This window comes from Gymnodraco acuticeps, unplaced genomic scaffold (genome assembly GCF_902827175.1).
Source record: "Gymnodraco acuticeps unplaced genomic scaffold, fGymAcu1.1, whole genome shotgun sequence".
Taxonomy (NCBI): domain Eukaryota; kingdom Metazoa; phylum Chordata; class Actinopteri; order Perciformes; family Bathydraconidae; genus Gymnodraco; species Gymnodraco acuticeps.
In genome coordinates this window covers 2,577,527-2,597,493 of record NW_022990047.1, presented here as the reverse complement: position 1 = coordinate 2,597,493, position 19,967 = coordinate 2,577,527, and the positions used below count along the sequence as shown (strand labels likewise).

At 41.2% G+C, this 19,967-nt stretch overlaps 2 protein-coding genes across 10 annotated transcripts in view; one reads left to right on the top strand and one right to left on the bottom strand.

The window, feature by feature from the left end:
- Positions 1 to 1,288: 1,288 nt before the first annotated feature.
- Positions 1,289 to 12,853, bottom strand: LOC117545708 (zinc finger BED domain-containing protein 1-like). 4 transcript variants are annotated; one of them, XM_034215625.1, is made up of 5 exons: positions 12,674 to 12,853; positions 3,513 to 3,738; positions 3,122 to 3,274; positions 2,650 to 2,742; positions 1,289 to 2,371 (listed from the first exon to the last, which is right to left on the bottom strand). In XM_034215625.1, the coding sequence occupies exons 2-5, from the start codon at positions 3,735 to 3,737 to the stop codon at positions 2,072 to 2,074; spliced, it is 771 nt and encodes a 256-aa protein (XP_034071516.1). In that variant the 5' UTR covers position 3,738; positions 12,674 to 12,853; the 3' UTR covers positions 1,289 to 2,071. The 4 variants fall into 4 exon arrangements, with proteins under 4 accessions (XP_034071516.1, XP_034071514.1, XP_034071515.1 ...); XM_034215623.1 differs by lacking the exon at positions 12,674 to 12,853 and adding an exon at positions 6,873 to 7,369; XM_034215624.1 differs by lacking the exon at positions 12,674 to 12,853 and adding an exon at positions 4,458 to 4,561.
- Positions 12,796 to 19,967, top strand: part of arntl2 (aryl hydrocarbon receptor nuclear translocator-like 2) — a 22,037-nt gene continuing 14,865 nt past the window's right edge. The window contains exons 1-6 of one of the 6 annotated variants that reach the window (XM_034215616.1): positions 12,796 to 13,068; positions 17,201 to 17,327; positions 17,431 to 17,490; positions 17,608 to 17,649; positions 17,812 to 17,969; positions 18,427 to 18,506. In XM_034215616.1, coding sequence (XP_034071507.1) covers positions 13,011 to 13,068; positions 17,201 to 17,327; positions 17,431 to 17,490; positions 17,608 to 17,649; positions 17,812 to 17,969; positions 18,427 to 18,506 — 525 coding nt within the window. In that variant the 5' untranslated portion in view covers positions 12,796 to 13,010. Of the gene's footprint in view, positions 13,069 to 13,122; positions 13,647 to 17,197; positions 17,328 to 17,430; positions 17,491 to 17,607; positions 17,650 to 17,811; positions 17,970 to 18,426; positions 18,507 to 19,967 lie in introns of those variants that run through there. The other 5 variants (XM_034215615.1, XM_034215617.1, XM_034215620.1 and 2 more) reach the window with 5 other exon arrangements.

Sequence of the window (19,967 nt, the reverse complement as noted above, 5' to 3'; positions counted from 1 at the left end):
TTCTTTGTTGTTAGGTCCTCCTGAATCAAGATTTGCATCCTTGACTCTTCCAGTTGCTCATGAAGATCTTCCACAACTATATTCAGGATTTCATTTTCCTCGTTTTCTTTCACAGTCAGAGACTGAAGTCTAGCCAGCTCATCTGCATGGCTCTTATCTTGCTCATTCCGAAATACTAAGTGTGTGATTTGTTCACACACTTTTCCAGGAACCCTTTGTGAGGGCCCCGGAGGCTCCTCAGGCATATTGAGGCAATTTGGGTCCTTTTTTTCTCTAACGCAAAGGGCATCCTGGGTAGAATCTTGAGACAGCTCATTTCTTTCCATTATGTCTCTGATAGTGCTCAAACCCCTTCCAATAACAACAAATTGTTTTAAAAAACCAATGCAAAGGTAATTCTGATTATGGCCTGTTCGTCCTCCAACACCAAAACTAATCTATGTGGGATCCTGATGTGGCTACAAAGGTTGCGGTAGTCTTTCTAATAGAAGTTGTGTACCTTTGTTCATGGTGGCCTATTTACCTCTGTTGCATGGCGTGATGTCATGCCATGGCGTGCCTTTGATCATCGTATGATGTCATGCCATTCTATGTATGCCTTGCATGGCGTGATGTCATGGTATTCTAGTACATGGCTTGCCTCACGTGATGTCATAGCATTCTACTACATGCCTCGCATCACGTGATGACAGCAGTGTTTCCCTAGTGGCGGCGCAGCTAGGGGGCGCCAGCCAGGTACCCCAAAAAACATACTTTTTAAAAAAAAATTAAATAATAATAAGTGGCGACCCTTTTTCATTTTTGATTGTTTGTTATGTGCACTGTAAGCCCGGATAAGTTGAATCTACTTACAAAAATAGCGTAAAGTGGTTGCCTTTAAAAATTTAAGTAAAGCATTATGAAAACTTGAGTAAATTAATCAAGGACTTTAATTGTTATTTGAAGTACAATCCACTTCATGTGAAGTTGATTTTACTTAAAATATTGTGTAATATCAATTGTTTTTTTCCAATTATTTAACTTAGAATTTTTAGTTGAAAGTGGTTACATTTCGTATTTATATTTTTTATTCCGTCAACTACAAAAAAGAAAAAAGACACAAAAATAAAGTTTTACCTTTTATTAAAACTTGAGTGTTTCATTTGGATACAATGAAATTGAGCTTCCTATACAAACTGTGGCAAAAATATTGTACCATACATTTTCCTGAGAACATTTTTCACATGAAACAATAGCAATCTCTATATATATATATATAAAGATATATAGATCTATATATTTATGTAGAGCTCTGAAAAAATTAAGAGACCTCTGTAAAATTACCAGTTTCTCTCGTTTTACTATTGGTAAAAACTGGATTAACATTTGTGTTTTATTCTATAAATTAATGACTGACAACATTTATCCCAAACTCCAAATATTCTCATTTAGAGCGTTTATTTACAAAAAATACCAAATGAGTGTTTTCAGACCTTGAATAGTGCAAAGAAAACAATTTAAAATTCATTTTTCAACAACACAATACTAATGTTTTAACATAGGAAGGGCTCAGGAATCAGTAATTGGTGGAATAACCCAGATTTGCAATCACAGCTTTCATGCGTCTTGGCTGCAACACCTTTCACATTGCTGTTTGAGTTTGTGTGCCAGGAGAGACATAAAGTCACCCAGCAACAATGTGACAGACTGGTGGCGAGCAACCAAGACGCATTGAAAGCTGTTATTGAAACATCTGGGTTATTCCACCAAATATTGATTTCTGAACTCTTCCTAAGTTCAAACATTAGTATTGTGTTGTTTAATAATGAAGAACTTGTTTTCTTTGCATTATTTGAGGTTTGAAAACACAGCATTTTCTCTGTTATTCTGACCAGTTGTAATTTTCTGCAAATAAATGCTCTAAATGACTTTTGGGAGAGATGTTGTCAGTAGTTTATAGAATAAAACACAAATGGAAATGCCAACAAGCTTAATAGGTCAAACAGTGCAAACATGCAACAACAACAAAATGCAATATGGAAGCCTAAATACTTGCCATATGTAACAGTAGCTAACTTTTCAGAACCCCGTTTCACAATGTAAGCTGATTTTTCAAAGTCTGAATTTTGGGTGCCAGCTCAACTTTACCAAGTTTTAATATCACCTGCTGAACAAAGTGGAAAGTGTTTTTCATGCACTTTGGGTACTCCAGTTGCAGGGCATAAATGAGTCTGAACAGGACACAGAAGGCCTGAGGCAGGTTAGCCGGTCCATCCATCACCACATTCCCCTCCAAGACGATTGCCACACTAGATGGGTTGAGCTGAGGATTTTCTCCGACACAGAGGATTCCCAGTGGAGTTTGACTGTACACCTCCTTATCAGCCGCATCCTAACAGAGAAATAAAGAGTGACAGATAATTCTACATCGTCCACCAAAAAGTAGCTTCCACTGTTTATAATGAAAAGCATCATACATATTTAAAAAACATATCATATTTCATTTATATTGTTGGTGAATTAGTTAAAGACAATATATATAAGGAATAGTGTAAGTTAAATTTAGTTCCGTATTTTTTTAAAGTCTGAATAATGTCCCGGGTCAATTTCACCCAAAAATTACCAAAGGGTGCAAAATGTGAACATAACACAAGGGTTAAAGTCACTTACGGTGCAGGTCTTGAAGAAGGCAGAAGGCTTATCCCCCAAGATGATTGGCAGTCCCCGAACACAAAGGCATCTGATGTCTGTTGGCTCAGTGGTCTGGAATATAGTGGAGATAACAAAGAATGGTCATATATTCATCAAATACATTCTACAAACTCTACACAATTACTTTATTGCAAATATACTTGAAAGTAAAGGAGAGGACAAAAGGAGATGACATGATGGGAGAATAGAAAAGGGAGAGAACATAATTTCTTCTTGACCAAAGAATAGAATAGGAAACAAAACAAGAGCAAAGCAAAATGAACAAGGGAAAAGAGGAAACAATGACACATGAAGAGATGCAATTAAATTGACAGGACAAGAGCAGCAAATGAGAGAAAAGAAGAGATGAGAAGGAAGTCAAAGGGACAGAAGAGGAACAAGGAGAGAGGAAAGAGATTGGGTAGACAGATGTTATCTTAAGTAAACCCACCTTTGTCTGACTTAAAAGCTCAGACAGAAATTGGCCAGTGACACCCTTCTTCTTCCTGAAGAGGTCCATCAGGCTCGGAGAGAAACGGTCAAGTGCATCGAAGAAGTTGTCCTTGAGATTTTTCCCCACCACTCTGTTGAACTCGCAATAAACCTGAAACACAAAAGAGAACAAACCATGTAAAACTGTCAAATAAAATCATCCTTGGTGAAACAAATAAGTGCATTTTTTTTATTTAGACAGCTTTTGCTTGCTTCACCATCTGATTTTTCAAGATGCCTCTGTGCACTTCTCACAGTAATATCTTAATAAAATCAGATATTTAAGTAGGTATGAGGATATAACTACATTTTATGAACATTACATTTAGAACACAAAAGGACAAACAAACCTGGGGAGGTTTCAGCCTGGAACCTCCACCCCGCTGCGGGACCCGTGGTGGGACCCCCGAGTCAGACGATGCGTCTTGGTCACGCTTCATATCGGCCCGGCCCGGGAAGAGACGCAGCACACCCTCCCGGCCATCAGAGTCGAACCCGCAGTTCGGAGGAACCGACCGCCAGGACACCGGCACTAGGCCGGTGGAGCCCCTCCGATGGTGGGTCGCGTTTGCCATTCTATCAGTGAGAAGAGAGGACAAAAATGCAACAAGAATTGTCAAAATCGGTTAATATATGGATGAGTGGTGGGGGTGGGGGTGGGGGTGGGGGGAACGGCTGGACACAGGCCGTAGGGGGACACCCGAGACCGGGCTATGTCCCCTTTAGAAGGAACCGGGTGAAATAGCCAAAAAAAGAAAAATTAATAAAACCGGGGAAAAAGTGACAAAAAGTGTCCGAAAATAGGCACTCGTGAGGCGGGCAGAGTCCCCTGTTAACTCCCGTTACATTCCTCCATGGTTTGAGCGAAAAATGGCTAAGTCAACTATTACGAGAACCAGGATGGGGGGTTCAAAAGGCCTGCCCAAGGCCGACCCAAAGTGCATGGTGAGCGGACTCATCACCTCCGTGAGAGTGGAGGTTCCTGAGAGTGGAACCTGCAGGCAGACCCCTCTCAGGCTGACAGGCAGGTAGGCCATCCAGCTATTTTAGCCGGGCCGGCTAAAATGATTGGTCGTGCTTTTTACAGCGCTACGGCTTCCACAGATGAACATTTTGTATGTATTTATTGTCAAAGCATTTCATATATGCATTGCTATCGGGATGTTAAGAGCATTCCATGGAATATAACAATAAGTGTTTCTGAAATAAATTACATACCCCACCTTTAAGGGACGTTAATCAACAACATCTGATAACGTAATGTGGTCGCTAATGTTAGCTAAATGGCGTCTCACCTGATGTAGTAGCACAAAGCAGCCGTCCAAGCGCCACCCTCCTCTCCCTATGATGGAAGCCTGAGACAGCCTGTGGTGGCAGGGTTCGAGCGTCCGGCGTTCAATGTGGGGTGGTGTCCGACCATAGACTGTATATATAAATGGACGTAGGGTCCGTGACGTCACCCATAGGATTCTGCAGAGTTGCCGTGAAGCCCTTAGTAGGCGGAGTCGGCCACTAACGGCTCGACGGTGTCGTCAGAGTCTAACTCCCGCCTTCTCCCGCCTTCTCCAAATAAGGGCAAAGAGGCGGAGCTGAGGCGGGACAGGGCGGGACCTGCTGCCAACGAGCGTGACGTTCGAGTCCTAGCTCAGGCTAAGAAGCTAAGCTAACATGCTCTCAGTATCAATCGAATGTAAAACATGATTGATGAAAGTAGTAAATCGGTCAGATTTGACCCGAAGACAACAGGAGGGTTAATGCCACATTCACTTAGTAACGCATGAACAACTTTTACAAATATTTCTATATAGTCTGTGTTGGTAAATGTCATCTAGGTTGCACATTTCCTGCTGAAATACATGCATACCAAGTCACTGCGTGGCACTTTGGTTTTGATAAAACAGTGTAGTTCCACTATATAAACGTTACATTCATAATCAAACGAGACAATCTGCAAGATAATTAGCTATTTGGTATTATTCTTAATGCTTGTCATTCACACGTTAATAAAATAAAATAAGTACCGATACATAGCAGAATAATTGTGGCGGTGTTCAGCTTAATAAGCCTTGCTCAACATCATTTATTTAGCTAATACTACAGCGGGCTGCAGGCGAACCAAGTCCGCGTTACGATGCATTCCTTGATCTCCAGTTATAACGCCGGACTCCGCCGCTGGCCGAAGCTAACGGAGCCCCAGGGTGCTAGCTACGGCCGCCGGGACGCGCTAGCGAGCTAGCACCCTGCAGCCCCGTTAGCTTCGGCGGCGTGGACTCCGGCGGCCCACCCCTTTTAACATTTGCTCCCGTTTAGCATTATGGGCGTCATAGCCATATAGTATAAAAGTCTTACCCAAGGCTGAATCATAAACTAAACTGTATATATGTATAAAGGGTTACGTCCTTAGCTGGCTAATAAGCTACATAACAGGCTAAGCTAACAAACACAAACACCTGCTAACGGGGTTAACATGTATAATATTATCATTTTACTCACCGAAAAAAGCTGAAAGTAGACTTCTTGGAAGATCTGTTAGTACATTGAAGCGCACAGCACGACATTTTAATTATCTGGTATTTGTAACAATATTCCCTAACAGGCACGATCACCACGAACACAGCTAAAGGATCAAGTACAGTAACTACAACTAACTAACGTTGTAGCCTCTATGGTTGTAGCCTAGCAGATTGGACAAGTTGCTGTTAGCTGACAGTGAGGCACGTATCTGTCAATCAAAGTGACCACGCCCTAATGTATGCACAAACTTTAAGACCTAATATAAATATAAAGGGTCGCGTTAGAAAACAATTCACTCACAGATCCATAATCATGAAGGTGGAATCTAACTATATCGATAATAAAATGTATGGAGCCAGGGGTAGAAACATGTTTTTTTCTGCTGTAAAATCGGGCATTTTAACATGGGGGTCTATGGAAATTGCTCCTTTCTGCAGCCATCGCCTATCGGCCAATATATGAACTGCAGTGTGTGGCACTTCCGTATTGGCTTCCCGGCTCTACCCCACAGTTTGCCGCTTGTGTCCGACTCACACGACTAAAAGAAAGGTGACAAAAACAGCAACTGGGTGGATTTTTTTTTTACGTCTTTCAGTGAACACGAACAAGTGAAAAAAGTACAGCACTATCTGTTTAAAACTATCTGCACCTCGTAGCCTACTATCGCTCTGTAAAAGTTAACAAAAGCGAGGGAAACACACATTGCCTGACTGCAGTAGCGTAGAAGTGCTGCAGTTAAGTGAGGTAAATCAAATGAAAACTTAATGCGGTCGCTATTAAGATCTAGATCCCTCCGCGGGCTCCATGATCACACTGCGGGGATTCCCCCCCCTAATGACCACCTAGCAGCACATTCTACCTCTTATTACACGGCTACATACTAAAAAAAAAAAAAATTGTTCATAATATCGATTTTTAAATGATTTAATTGACTTAAAAATGATCGTAATGCTTCCGCCAAAATAAAAAGTCCGTTCCACGGAACGAATGGACCTTTAATTCAGAAAATAAACGGCAGCATTATTCGAATGTATCCGTAACTGTCAAAGTCTGTTAACATTTTATTTTCCTCTAACAAGTACTTAAACAATGCGAGAGAAGCCCACACCGTGTTCCCGCCAGTTGATACTTCCTTTGGCTGTGTTACACCCAAAAGTACGAGAATTCAACCAAGCCCTGTTAGCTAAATCACTCACCAGATTCAGTAGATAAGGCAGCCGTGCAGCGTCCTTCCTTTGGAAGTGTAGACAGCGCGGTGGAAGGGTGCAAGTGGTGCAAGTCCGTCGTTCAAAGTGGGGTTGCGTCCGACTGAGAAATTGCGAGCTGGAAACGTGGCTGCGGCACATTAAAAGATCCTTCTCTTTCCCATAATGCATTGCGAACATGACTAAAACTTAATAATGTGAAGTTACTTAACTTAAAATTATTGACACATTGCTTAACTAACATATGTAAGTATTATATGCTTACATTTGGTAGTGAGCAAGTAGAATAAGCTTACATTTGATAGTAATGCAATGAAACTTAAATAATGTCAGTAATCTGTAATTCCTTATTTAATTAGATATGAACTCCGGGCTAACAGTTTGGATTTGTAGTATTCGTGTTACTGTATATTCAATAAAGGTGTATTTTTGCTAAATCTTGAGATATTGCCACTGAATGTAGGCCTACTAGGCAGGGCCGATTTTTGCCATAGGCGACAAAGGCGGTCGCCTAGGGCGCCAGATCTGGGGGGCGCTGCGCTGGTAGCTCTGGGAGGGGAAAAAACATTTTTGACCATTGACGCTCATCCTAATTTTCGGCCTTGATGTAACAACATTCATAATTAAGTAAATGTAACACCCTTTTCACCCCGGTTACACTTTTCATTTGCCCTGTACGATGGGCGCTGTAAGTGATGAAAGTGGGGGATGTTGGCTCATCAGGCGCCCGCAGCTCACAGCCAAAGTGTGAGCGTGGGAGTGAGAGCGAGGGAGAGAGAGAGAGGGCGCACTGGTACTGGCGCTGTTGTTATTAGAATCAATCTAGTGCTAGCTGCGCTAACGGATATAAGAAGTAAATGTTTCTACAACCAGGGTGGAGGAGAGCTCTCCTGTCAGACTGAAAGGCTCAGTGAGGTAAAGGACTCTCTGAGTGTTTAGATTTTTAGTCTAAATTATCTCAGTGGGTCTCAAACGTTTTGACCACAAATTATGTAAACACATATTTCCAAGGCACTCCTTTATAATTATTAGGATAAATAAAAACAGGTTTGAAATCATTCCAATGTATACTATAGGACAGTAAACCAAAAATATCGTTTAAAGTTGGAGAGATACAAAAATATGCATAAATAAATAAATGTTAACTGGTAAAATAAGATATGAATGAACAACAAAAATAAAATAAGTTACATTTATGTGTTATTGGCTATGGTAAGTTATTGGTTATGTTCATATACTCGTTTGATTATTAAAATGTAAACCGATCTTTTTCATATGGGTGTTTTAGAGTTGTACCCCCTAGATCAGGTCTCTAGTAATTGTGTGCTCAAAGTAGGGCTGGGCGATTTGGCCTAAAAATAAAATCTCGATTTTTTTTTTCTTACTAATGGACAATTTTCGATTTAAACCTCGATTTTTTTCTGTTTTTTTCTAAACAAACCAGACCAAGGCAACATTGAAATACATATTTTCTTTATTAACACAATAAAAAAAGTAGTCTAGGCCTATGTGAACAAATCAGTTGTTCAAGAATAAAAAAAATAAAATAAAAACAGCACCACTTGGCTGTCATTAATGTGCAAAGATTTTTTTTAAATCAAACTGAAATTTGTTTTTCTTGAGTAGGCCATCCCTGAAAAAACTTGTAAAATGAAATACAACAAATAATAAATAATGATAATGAAATGAATAATAAAAAAATACCCTCAAACAAAATAACATCCCTTTAACTTTCTAGGAAGTTGTCTACAGGTTTTTCGCGAGGAAGACAAGCCTGTCTACTGCCTCTGGCTTGAGGCATGCTCTTTGGCATGTTACAATGTCCCCCCCCCGTACTGAAAACCCTCTCCGAAGGGGCACTTGTGGCAGGAATGGAGAGATATTTCTTGGCCAGATTACTCAGTCTTGGGAAGTTAGCTTCATGTAGCTTCCACCACTGCAGTGGGTCTTTATCAGGGTCTGTCTCAGACGACAACAAATAGGATGACAGCTCAGCTTCAATTTTGTCCTGCTCTGACTGGGAGGTAGACGACACGGTCAGTGTCTTGTTCTTGAAGAAGCTTGCTAGAGTTTTCTTCTTCTTTGTAACAGGTTCAGCAGCTTCTTCTTGGTGCAGGTCCTGCAGATGTGCCCGGCTGGGATTTGCTTTTCTCAGCTGGAAGAGACATCAGCTCTGTAACAGCTCTTTTCTTGATTCCGTCCACTTCGTCATCTGCTATATAGGTTGTCCGGAACCGGGGGTCCATGAGTGAGGCCATGTCCAGGAGTTCCTGTGTTACAGGGTCATTGTATTTATTGTTGAGGTAGTTGAGTATGTTGCTCTTGATTTGTTTGGTGAGCTCGGTCTCACCCTCCTCTGGCTGCAGAAGGCTGTTGTTTAACAGGTGGATTACCGGTTTGAGGTAGGAGACACTCACGTAGGCCTCACCAGATAGGGCATCAGTGAATTCCTTCAGTGGACTTACAGCTTTATTAATTGACTCCAACACGTCAATGTCCTGCCAGGTGGGCACCAGGTGCCTGCTTTTCTTGTCTGCTCCCAGGACCTGTGCTATGGCCTTCTCCTGTTCCAACAGTCGTTCTACCATCAGTTGTCTCGAACCCCACCTGGTTAGGGACTCGGTGATGAGGTTGTGAGATGGTAGACCGAGCTCAGCCTGTACCACTGCCATATCTCTTCTCTTCTTCCAACTGAAGGAAAAGGCACTTACAACCTTTTTGCAAACCCCGATGGCACGGTCAATCCGTGGATCTTTCATACCATTCACTGTAAAAAGGAAAGAAAAAGGGAAGAAACCAAAAAGGAACATTTTAGAATGGAACCATTTAATCAATGTGACAAGGACAGCATTCACACATTGTGATAGTATTTTTTTTATGATTTAAATATTATTATAAATTTTCCATGACAGACAAACACAAGAAAAAACTGTATGACAATACAAGGACATGGCTGTAGCACAAAACAGTGGGAGGAGGGAGGGTTACAGTGTTAAATTATTTGATGCATGTGTTTCTCTTTAACACATAGCCTAGTGTGTCCACAGGAACACACGCATACATATTATCTTACACATTATGATAGTCTAACACTTCTTAATTAAGCTTAATTCTGTTTGACAAAGAAAATAAAATGTTTCACACTGTAAGTATAATTTAATTAATGCGTAGCCTACATACACGCACACACACTAGTATTACATTATTTATGTACTTATGGCAACTATGCATAACTGTATCAAGGCTCCAGACTTTTTTACTGAATAGATAGGTTTTCTCGCATTTCCCCTCCCCCACACTAAAGCCATCACTGAACCTAATATGCAACTGCATCAATCCATTCAATTCGTTTTTATACATACATGTAGCACTTTGTTATGCATTGTGTAGCCACTTACTGATGGCATTGTGAAGTCTGTGTCCAAAGCATTGGAGGTTGGGCCACTCAGTCAGTCTCAAGGCTTTAATCATGTTGGAACCGCTGTCCCTAGTCATGCAAACAAGACGGTCTTCTCGAAGCTTCCAGGAGGCCAGCGAGTCTTGTAACCCTTGGGCTATTAGTTCGCCAGTGTGGTCGTCCGGGAAGTACGATGTCTGCAGGCACATGCCTCGCAGGGCCCATTCTCTGTCAATAAAATGCACGGTCAGACTCAAATATGGGTGTGTGGTTCGGCTGGACCATAGGTCGGTAGTGGTGAACAGTGTTTCCCACAGATCTGAAATATACTTGGGCGGTTGGTGGCAAATAAAAACAGAGAACTTTTAAAAAAAAAAACATTTAAATAATTTATTACAATATATTTGTAAACTGATTCAAATAATCAGAGGTTTTTGAAAGCGTTTTTTCCTTCATAAGCTTTGTTGCACGCTGTTGTCCAGTTGGTGGCGGTATTGCACCACTACGCCTGTTTGTCAATCTTCACTAAACACTAAGAAAGACGAGGATTAAGAATATATAAAATGTAATAATTATTTATTTTCTTTACCCATTTTCTTTTGTTTTTTAATCTTCGTGCATATTGTACAACATTTCCTGAAGATAAGGGAAGCCTAATTACAAAATGTTTTTTGTTATCAAAATAAAATAAAAATGTAAATAAGAAGATATTTAGATCTTCCGAGGGGCAAGTAGACTGTACATATATATATAGGCTATGTAGGCAGTCGTGGAAGAAGTAATCAGATGCTTTACTTGAGAAAAAGTACCAATTATTGTCTAACTCCACTACAAGTAAAAGTCCTGCATATAAAATCCTACTTAACAGTACAAAAGTAATCATAGTGCAGACATTTTTTCCATTATATGTTAATATAAATATACTTCTAGATCATATTTTTGCATCAAGTGGCATTTTACTGTTAATGTAAAAATATTTTAATAATGTTACTCTTTGTGACGGCGAGACACGGCAGGCAAAAACATCGTTTTTCAAGTACTGGTCAATTTTGAGATTTTGTGCTATTTTGATTCCATAACATGTTTTCTTTCAGGCTTTTGGAAGGAAAACGTACAAAATACACATTTAAGTGTTTATTTTACTATAGTTTGTCTATTTGCGTCTGTAGATTTCTCCTAAATTCACCAAAAGTTAGCATTCTAACGTAACATAAAGTACCGCGACCGCTGTGTGCACCATGTCAACAGAGGTATCGCTGGAAAGCTGTGTCTCTCCTGCACAATCTCATCGGATCCAAATATGGTCATTTCCTTTGTATCAGCAACCAATCGTGAAAGCACAAAGGGGTCTTAAACCAAGAAACGAAATCTCATTGGCTGGTGTCAATTTCTGACAACGTGATTCGTTCAGATGCGTCACGTGGTGTGCTAAAACACTTCCTGGTTAGCTTTCAGCTAGAAATTGAAATCTCAAAATGCCAAAAGAACGGCGAAAAAAACGTTCACAGAGAAGACGACAACAATTGTCACTTGCACGAAGCAAGGTTATATCAAAAATGTTTACCCTGAACATGAAATACCTTCACGGAGTGCGTCGATGCGCAAGCTGTCATCCAAAGAACAGGAGGGTTTAGCTAGCGCCTCACTGCAATCTTTAAAGGTCGTTTTCTCAAAATGAGTTTTTTCTCCTACTCTGAGTTCGAAATTTCAACTTCAGTAGCACGTACATACACCAAACCTTCCAGTTATATTCCCATCAATATTATGAAGGCTTTTACAGAAGGGTTTGTTCATATATAATTCATAGCCTGAATTATACAACATTGTATACCTAAAAACATGGCGAAAATGGATATTTTAGGGCTGTTGACAGTATTTTCTGATTTATGGAGTGATAAAAAGAGATATCCAATATCCCTTCTGTAAAAGCCTTAGATACTAATATGACTACAAAATGAAACAAGAATTTTGAATCTGGCTATATCCAAAGTTCAGATTTCGATTCCTGAAATGTGTTAAAATATGTGCATATTTAATGAGATAATGGATAATTTGCATATTTAAACATGCTATTTCAGAAAACTTGTAATACAAAATACAATTGCCTTATTGTAAGTAATTAACTGGAGAAATTTCTAGCTGATACCTTTAAGTTAAAAAAAGTACCCTGTTCACCTGGGGTGTCTCGCCTTAAAGAGTAAGTCTGCATTTTGTTTAAAGTAGCTAAAGCTGTTTAATAAAATGTAGAGGAGAAAAAATACAATCTTTCTCTTTTAAATGTCGTGGAGTATGAGTGTAGCATTAGGCCTACATGGAAATACTCAAGTAAAGTACAAGTAGCTCAAAGTTGTACTCAAGTTACTTGAGTTAGTATACTTAGCTAGTTACTTCTTACCTCTGAATGTTGGCCTATATTTCTACATAGAGGCCATTGGGTGGAGCACTGCAGGGGGAGTCGTGAAACTGCAGCGGTGACTCCGGTGCGCCGGTAGGAGGAGACGAAGAATTGTTTCCCTCCGCTTCTCTACTCTGCCCTGATTGCACAGCATACAGCTACCTCGGTGCGCCCTCTCACTCTTTTTTCTTCATTTAGGGAATTCAAGGCAGTTGTTCAACCTTGTGCCACCGTCTCGGCTCCCCCCACTCCCCGCCCTGTTACCACAGCAACATCCCGGAGAGTCAGCCCACCGCCTCCTCCATGCATTGGAGTCCCCCGCGCACCGGCTCCAGCCATGTCGGCCAGGAATGCAGCGGCTGGTGGCGGTGACAGAGTGGGAGGCGAACCGGCAGGTAATTGAAACGCTACTAAACATATCCACCAGTTTGTACACTTGGTGATTCATAGTATGAGCTGCATTACGGTTTGTAAGAAATGAGAGAAGCGCAGTGGTGTTTTTATGTCAATGTTTCTCCGCCTGACCGCAACTTTGCGCTATTTCAAAACTAGGTCAGTAGATCAGTAGAGCAAGCTCGCCCTCTAATGTTACGCCATTTATGTAACCTAACACTGCACGACATTGTTTGTCATATTGCCAGCGAAATGTGCAGAATATGACTGACGTAACACATCGGGTTGTCACAAAGGACATCGTTAATAACATCTTGTATGTGTGGTGTTTGCTAACGTTAACATAAACGAGCCAAGCCGAATGTTAGCTTAGCAACGGTAGCTAGGCCTGTTTACCGGCAACTGCGTCAATTTATCCGGTTTTACTGCCCATTACAGTCGAGACATTTTTGTTTACACTTTGATAGCCTTTGCTTTCCGACCGAACTATTGTCACTGTGTGTCAAACTAGCATTAATGTGTGTTGCTGTTCAGGCCTAACCGTCTAATGTTAGCCAGGTCCAAGCAAGCGTTTCTGAAGGTAAGCCGTACCATTTTCATGGTGTCTTTACGTAGTGACTGTAATGTTACTCTACATGTCCAGCATCTACTTAGCTGCCCTTTCACTATAATTACAGAAATCAAGAAGTCGAAGACCACCTTACCTTCTTCTGTCGAAATAAACACAAGTTGTGCTTCGACTAACGAGTATTTACATTATCAATTTTTCTACAAATGTTGTTTGTCTAATCCATGGGCAAACAAGTATTCAGATTCTTTACTTCAGTAAAAGTATAATACCACATTGTACAAATATTCAATTTAAAGTCAAAGTTAAATATTATATTTTAAAGCAAAAGCTGGAAGTGTGAAATATTTTTGAACTAAAACCTTCCTTATTGCTGACAATGAATTGTCTTTTAACCCACTCATGACTTTAATTGTGTATCTATAGTGTTGGATGGATTAATCAATACCAAATAATCATATTTTAAAAGTGTATTTTTAATTATTTTGAGTCAGAATTTATAAAGCAACTAGTAAATACTTCTGTAAAATACATGTAGTGGAGTTAAAAGTACACACTTGGCTTCCAATTTGTGGAGTAGAAGTGTAAACTAATATAAAATGAAAATACTCAAGTACAAATACCTCATAAGTGTACTTAAGTACAGTTATTGTATACATGTACTTAGTTACTTTCCCCAACTGTCCATTGGTGATGTCTTTATATCTTGGTCAATCCGAAACCCAAGAATATTCAGTTTTAAAATTAAATTTAAAATGTCCGCCAAACTCACCCTGAACTGCCTTTCTTCACTGGACAAGTTGGACGGACTTCTTTTTATTGGATGTTAGTGCTTTTTCAGTTTTGATGGGAATATTTGATTAAATATGAGCAATGTCTTTATTGAAAAGTCACGTCTTTTCAATAGATTCCATGTCATGTGATATTAAATCAGCATGTGTGTTTTTACAATAACATAAGTGTTTCATGGTGACTTGAATGTTATTGAATCAAGCTTTTGTGTTGGGAATAATAATGGCCATATCCCCAGTGTGTGTGTGTGTGTGTGTATGATTAACTTGATGAATGTAAAAAAACGATGGCAAAGGGTAACTCAAACCTTTTTCCACAATGTTCACTATTGCTACATACATACACAAGCCTCTAATAACACAATAATACATGTATTTTAAGTAAATACAAATTATGGATAGTAATCCTATCATCAGTTTCTCGTGATGCTGTTACTGTGCAACTTTGAGATGGACATATGACACACGGTATGCCACAACACTTAATGGCCAGATCAAGTCTGAAATTGTCCTTGCAAGGACAGATATTAAGACTAGAGACGAGCAAACATTTAGCCAGCCAAGTGGGCAGCGTTCCAGCGTTGGTGTGTAGAAAGAAGCCTGGACCCCATTACGTGCCCCCTGCCTTACGTGCGGTCATTCCTCCAGCTGTTGTTGGACAGGAATTTGGCTTTCAACACAATCAAGGTATATGCGGCTGCCATATCATCTTGTCACGTGGGTTTCGGAGCAGGGACGTTGTTCAGTCACCCCCTGACGAAACGTTTTCTGCGAGGAGTACGAAGACTCAGACCGGTATCACGCGCACTGGTGCCTCAGTGGGATTTGGCTTTGGTGTTACGAGCACTAAGCAAAGCCCCATTTGAACCTTTAGAGCAGGTTCCCCTTAAAATGTTATCAGCCAAAGTAGTACTACTTTTGGCTCTAACATCAGCAAAAAGGGTGAGTGATTTGTCTGCTCTCTATGTGGCTCCGTCATGCCTCCGGATCCAAGGAGATGGCAGTTCGGCTGTGTTACGCCCTAACCCAGCCTTTATGCCAAAGGTCATCACAAGCTCCTTCAGGTCAAGAGTGATCACCCTGGATGGGTTTTTTCCGCCTCCTCACAAATCGGAGGAAGAAGCCACATCTCATCTCCTCTGTCCGGTGCGCGCGTTGTCGTGCTATGTGGCGCGCACGGCGGCCTGACGCCGTTCTCAGCGCCTGTTTGTGCACTATAGGGAGGGCTCGATCGGGCAACCTCTGTCTGCACAACGGCTGTCACACTGGCTGTGTCACAGGCATATGTCTCCTCTGGGGTGGAGCCCCCGGAGAACATCACATCAATGCGCACTCCACCAGAGGAATTTCCTCCTCCACGGCTTTGCACGCGGAGGAATGTCAGTGGAAGATATTTGCACTGCTGCATCTTGGTCTTCCCCCTGTTCATTTATTCATTTTTATTTGAGTGATGTCTCCCATTCCTCTCTGACACACTTTGTACGGAGTGCCTGGTCAGAGTGAGTGACGTCAGGGATCCAGCTGGGCGCTCTCCTACCTGTCTGACACGCAGAGAGCTGCTGTTCCCCCTTTAAGATCGCTGGACAAGGTGGGACCTTCGTCTCTACTTTCTCACAGCGGCTGGTATGTATTGTTCCCAGCCTTCACCCCGTCAGGGAAGATAGGCATGTTTTGCTATGTTCCAGGGACAGTGATGCGCCATTACGCATGGCACAACAGGCAGGGGGTGTTATTGAGCAGGTGTGTCTGTGCTTCTAGTACCGGGCGGACCCAGCGGGGCGCAGACTACATCATGCTTAGCCCTTAACCCAATAGCGATAGCCTTAGAGGGCGAAGCCATATACGAAGTAGAACTGAGGTTACCTACTGTAACCCCAGCTTCTATGAGTAAATGGCGCAGCCCTCTAAGTGCTGGGCCCCACTGGCTCTACGAATAGCTGAAGAAAAGTTATTTTGTATGGGAGCAGATTGTCGGGCCTCCTTCCTATTTATACCGGAAGGAAGCCCGAGGGTGGGGCCCACCTTGCGGGTGGGCGTGGACTACAAGTGGTTCAGTGCTGCGCGGGGGGATTACCCAATAGCGATAGCCTTAGAGGGCTACACCAATACTCATAGAAGCTGGGGTTACAGTAGGTAACCTCAGTTCCTCAGCGCTGCTCCCCCTCCCTCCCGCTGAAATTATTAATGAAAAGCGTATAGTAATCATAGATAACACGGCAGGGTCCGTGACAGTTTGTTTTCATCTGATTTCAAATAAACAAAGTCTTTGTTTTTAGAATATTAAACTTGTTTTGCCAAATTCAGATGATAAATACAACTTGTAAATGCATAATTACAAGCGGCAATTTAACGGCACAGCAGGCATAACAACAGCCGGTGTTTCTTGTGAGTGTTTCCCCGGGAAACAAACACAATACACACAAACGCGTCACAGATTATTTCGCAGTATTTGGCTGCCAAATGAAATAATGTACGCAGCTCGCGACGTAACTAGGAGTCTAGTGGACGGTATCAGTACTACAAATCAAAAATTGTCTGAGTCACTGCTCAACAAGGCTGTTTGTGAGCTATTAATAAGAACATTGTGATCCTATTTGGGCGAGCTCTGGATATGACAATGCATCTGTTTGACTCTTTATCGCTTACATCAGAGAAAGTGCAATCTGACAGATTTATAGTGTGATATGCAATAGTGCAATGGAATGTTTTTCCAAAATAAATGAACCCCCCTCCTTATGAACAATTACATCTCATTGTGTTGATGTGTTTCAGCAGATCTGCTGGTTGAGGACAAACAGAGTGGTTCTGTGTGCTTGCCCAGCCCGATGACCCCGGCCTCAGCTGCTGGCATGTCCGTAACCATGGAGATGCCCCGGAAGCGTAAGGGCAGCGTGGACAACCAGTCAGTAGTGTGATTGCTTTAATATGGCTTACAGAAAATCTCTTAAATCCAGTGACCTAAATTGTTGCTAGTTACTATTGATGGTCATGAATTTTCTTCCTAGGGATACAAAATCTGCCTCCATGGATATGGACATTGAAGATATGGACGAGAGCCACAATGGGTGCTGTTTGCTTAATTAACAATTCTCAGAGCTCATCTGTTTATTTTGTGCTGTTCTGCATGTGCTTGTTATTGCTTGGTGTAAAAATATTTCAAATTGTGTTTTTTCGCTCTACAGGTCAGATGGTGAGGACCAACATGTCAAAATGAAATGCTTCAGGTTGGTTATATTTGACGCCACCACATTGATAATATTTGTTTGTTTGTAATTTTATAGCCAATCTTGTAATAATATTTGTTGTCACATTTAAGAATATGCTTCAGTAAAAGGACAAAACTCATTTGAAGCAGCTTGATTGTTTCTCCTTTAATGTCTCTACAGGGAACCACACAGCCAAATTGAGAAGAGGAGAAGGGACAAAATGAACAATCTCATTGACAAACTATCAGCCATGATCCCTACGTGTAACCCCATGTCCCGTAAGATGGACAAACTCACTGTGCTCAGAATGGCCGTGCAGCACCTTAAATCTCTCAAAGGTAACATGTTAAAGATAATCCAACCTGATATCACCGATTTAGCATTTACTTGATTCATGGTTTATTGCAATTTGGGCTTTATTTTCTTTAGCCCATCATTTATAGCAAGAAATAAGCATCACACAATTAGTCAGGTTGTAAGAAAAACTAACGGTTTAGTTTGTAAAGTACATTATTTGAAGGTGGAATTTAAAGAGATCAGATCAGAGAACAGATTACATTTTTGTGGTTGAAGTTCTAAGTCACTGTGACCTAACGAACAATTCATGCTAATTATGACAATTACACACAAATGTCTAATAGAAAAGGAATGTCTGTTTGCCAGAGACATACTGTAGAAATGTAGGGCAGTAGTTCTAGTTGGCAATTTGATCATGTTCCTAGATCTGAACAGTTCAATTAGTGAGTACTTGTTACTGATGGAGTGGCATTGAAACATCTTTGTCTTTATTTTCAGGTTCATCAAGTTCTTTTTCTGAAGCCAACTACAAACCCTCATTCCTTCCCAACGATGAACTCAAACACCTTATCCTAAAGGTAAACAAACCATTCTCACGTGAGGAGCTAATCTTTTACCTTCTCAATCTTTAGATACCGATTCCGATGGTGAAACTCGAGCGATTAGAGCGATGCGAAAAAACCATGAATTAATGCTTTATTAATTCATGGTTTTTAAGGGGCTTATCTCCATGTAAATACTATGGTAGACTACCGAATATTCGCATCACTCTAATCGCTCGAGTTTCACCGCGGCTCTCAGCTGTGTTTGCTCCTGTCATTCAAACAAGATGCGCTGGAGAGGGGGCAGGGCAGTTGTTGTAGTTGGAGATACCAACTACAACAAAATGAACATATTTTACCGTGATTTAATTGTAATACACGTTTCAAAGTGATGCCGAAGTAACTACATACTGATACCGGTTAATAAAAACCATGAATTAATGCTTTGACAAGTCTGCAGACAAAACGGCAGGTGAAAAACTTTTAAAATGCGTGTTTTCTGAATGGAATCGGATCGGTCAGGCTAAACTAACCTGTAGCTGCTCCTTCCACACCATAGACTGTGTATATATAAATGGACGTAGTGTCCGTGACGTCACCCATAGGATTCTGCAGAGTTGCAGAGAAGCCCTTAGTAGGCGGAGTCGGCCACTAACGGCTCGACTGTGACGTCAGAGTCTAATCCCGCCTGCTCCAAATAAGGGCAAAGAGGCGGAGCGGAGGCGGGACCTGCTGCCTCCGAACTGGAAGTAAACAGAGCTAACTCAGGCTAAGAAGCTAAGCTAACATGAAATACATGTATACCAAGTTACTGCTAACAGTGTAGTTCCCCTATATAAACGTTACATTCCTAATCAAATGAGACAATCTGCAAGAGAATTAGCTATATTTTGTTATTCTTAATGCTTGTCATTCACACGTTAAGAAAAGACGGACTCCACCGCCCGGACCTAACAGAGCCGCAGTGGGCTAGCTCCGGGACGCCGGCTGGAGCTAGCCCACTGCGGCTCCGTTAGCTCCGGCGGCCACCACTGGGATAATTGGGTCCCCTATTAACATTTGCTCCCGTTTAGCATTATGGGCGTCATAGCCATAGACTATAAAAGTCTTACCCAAGGCTGAATCATAAACTAAAATGTATATGTATGTATAAAGGGTTACGTCCTTAGCTGGCTAATAAGTAGCAAGCTAAGCTACCAAGCACACAAACACCTGCGAACGGGGTTAACATGTATAATATTATCATTTTAGACTTCTTGGGAGTTCTGTTAGTACATTCAAGCGCACAGCACAACATTTTAATTGTCTGGTATTTGTAACAATATTCCCTAAAAGGCACAATCACCACGAACACGGCTAAAGGGTCAAGTACAGTAACTACAACTAACTAACGTTGTAGCCTCTTTGGTTGTAGCCTAGCAGAGTGGACAAGTTGCTGACAGTGAGGCATGTACATGTCCATCAAAGTGACCACGCCCTAATTTATGCAAAAGCTTT

Bases quoted from the DNA above. Each gene is read 5' to 3' on its own strand.
- LOC117545708 (XM_034215622.1), bottom strand. From the start codon at position 10,487: ATGTGCCTGCAGACATCGTACTTCCCGGACGACCACACTGGCGAACTA. The intron at 9,649-10,279 runs GTAAGTGGCTAC...TCCTTTTTACAG, and splicing joins CAGACTTCACAATGCCATCA to TGAATGGTATGAAAGATCCA.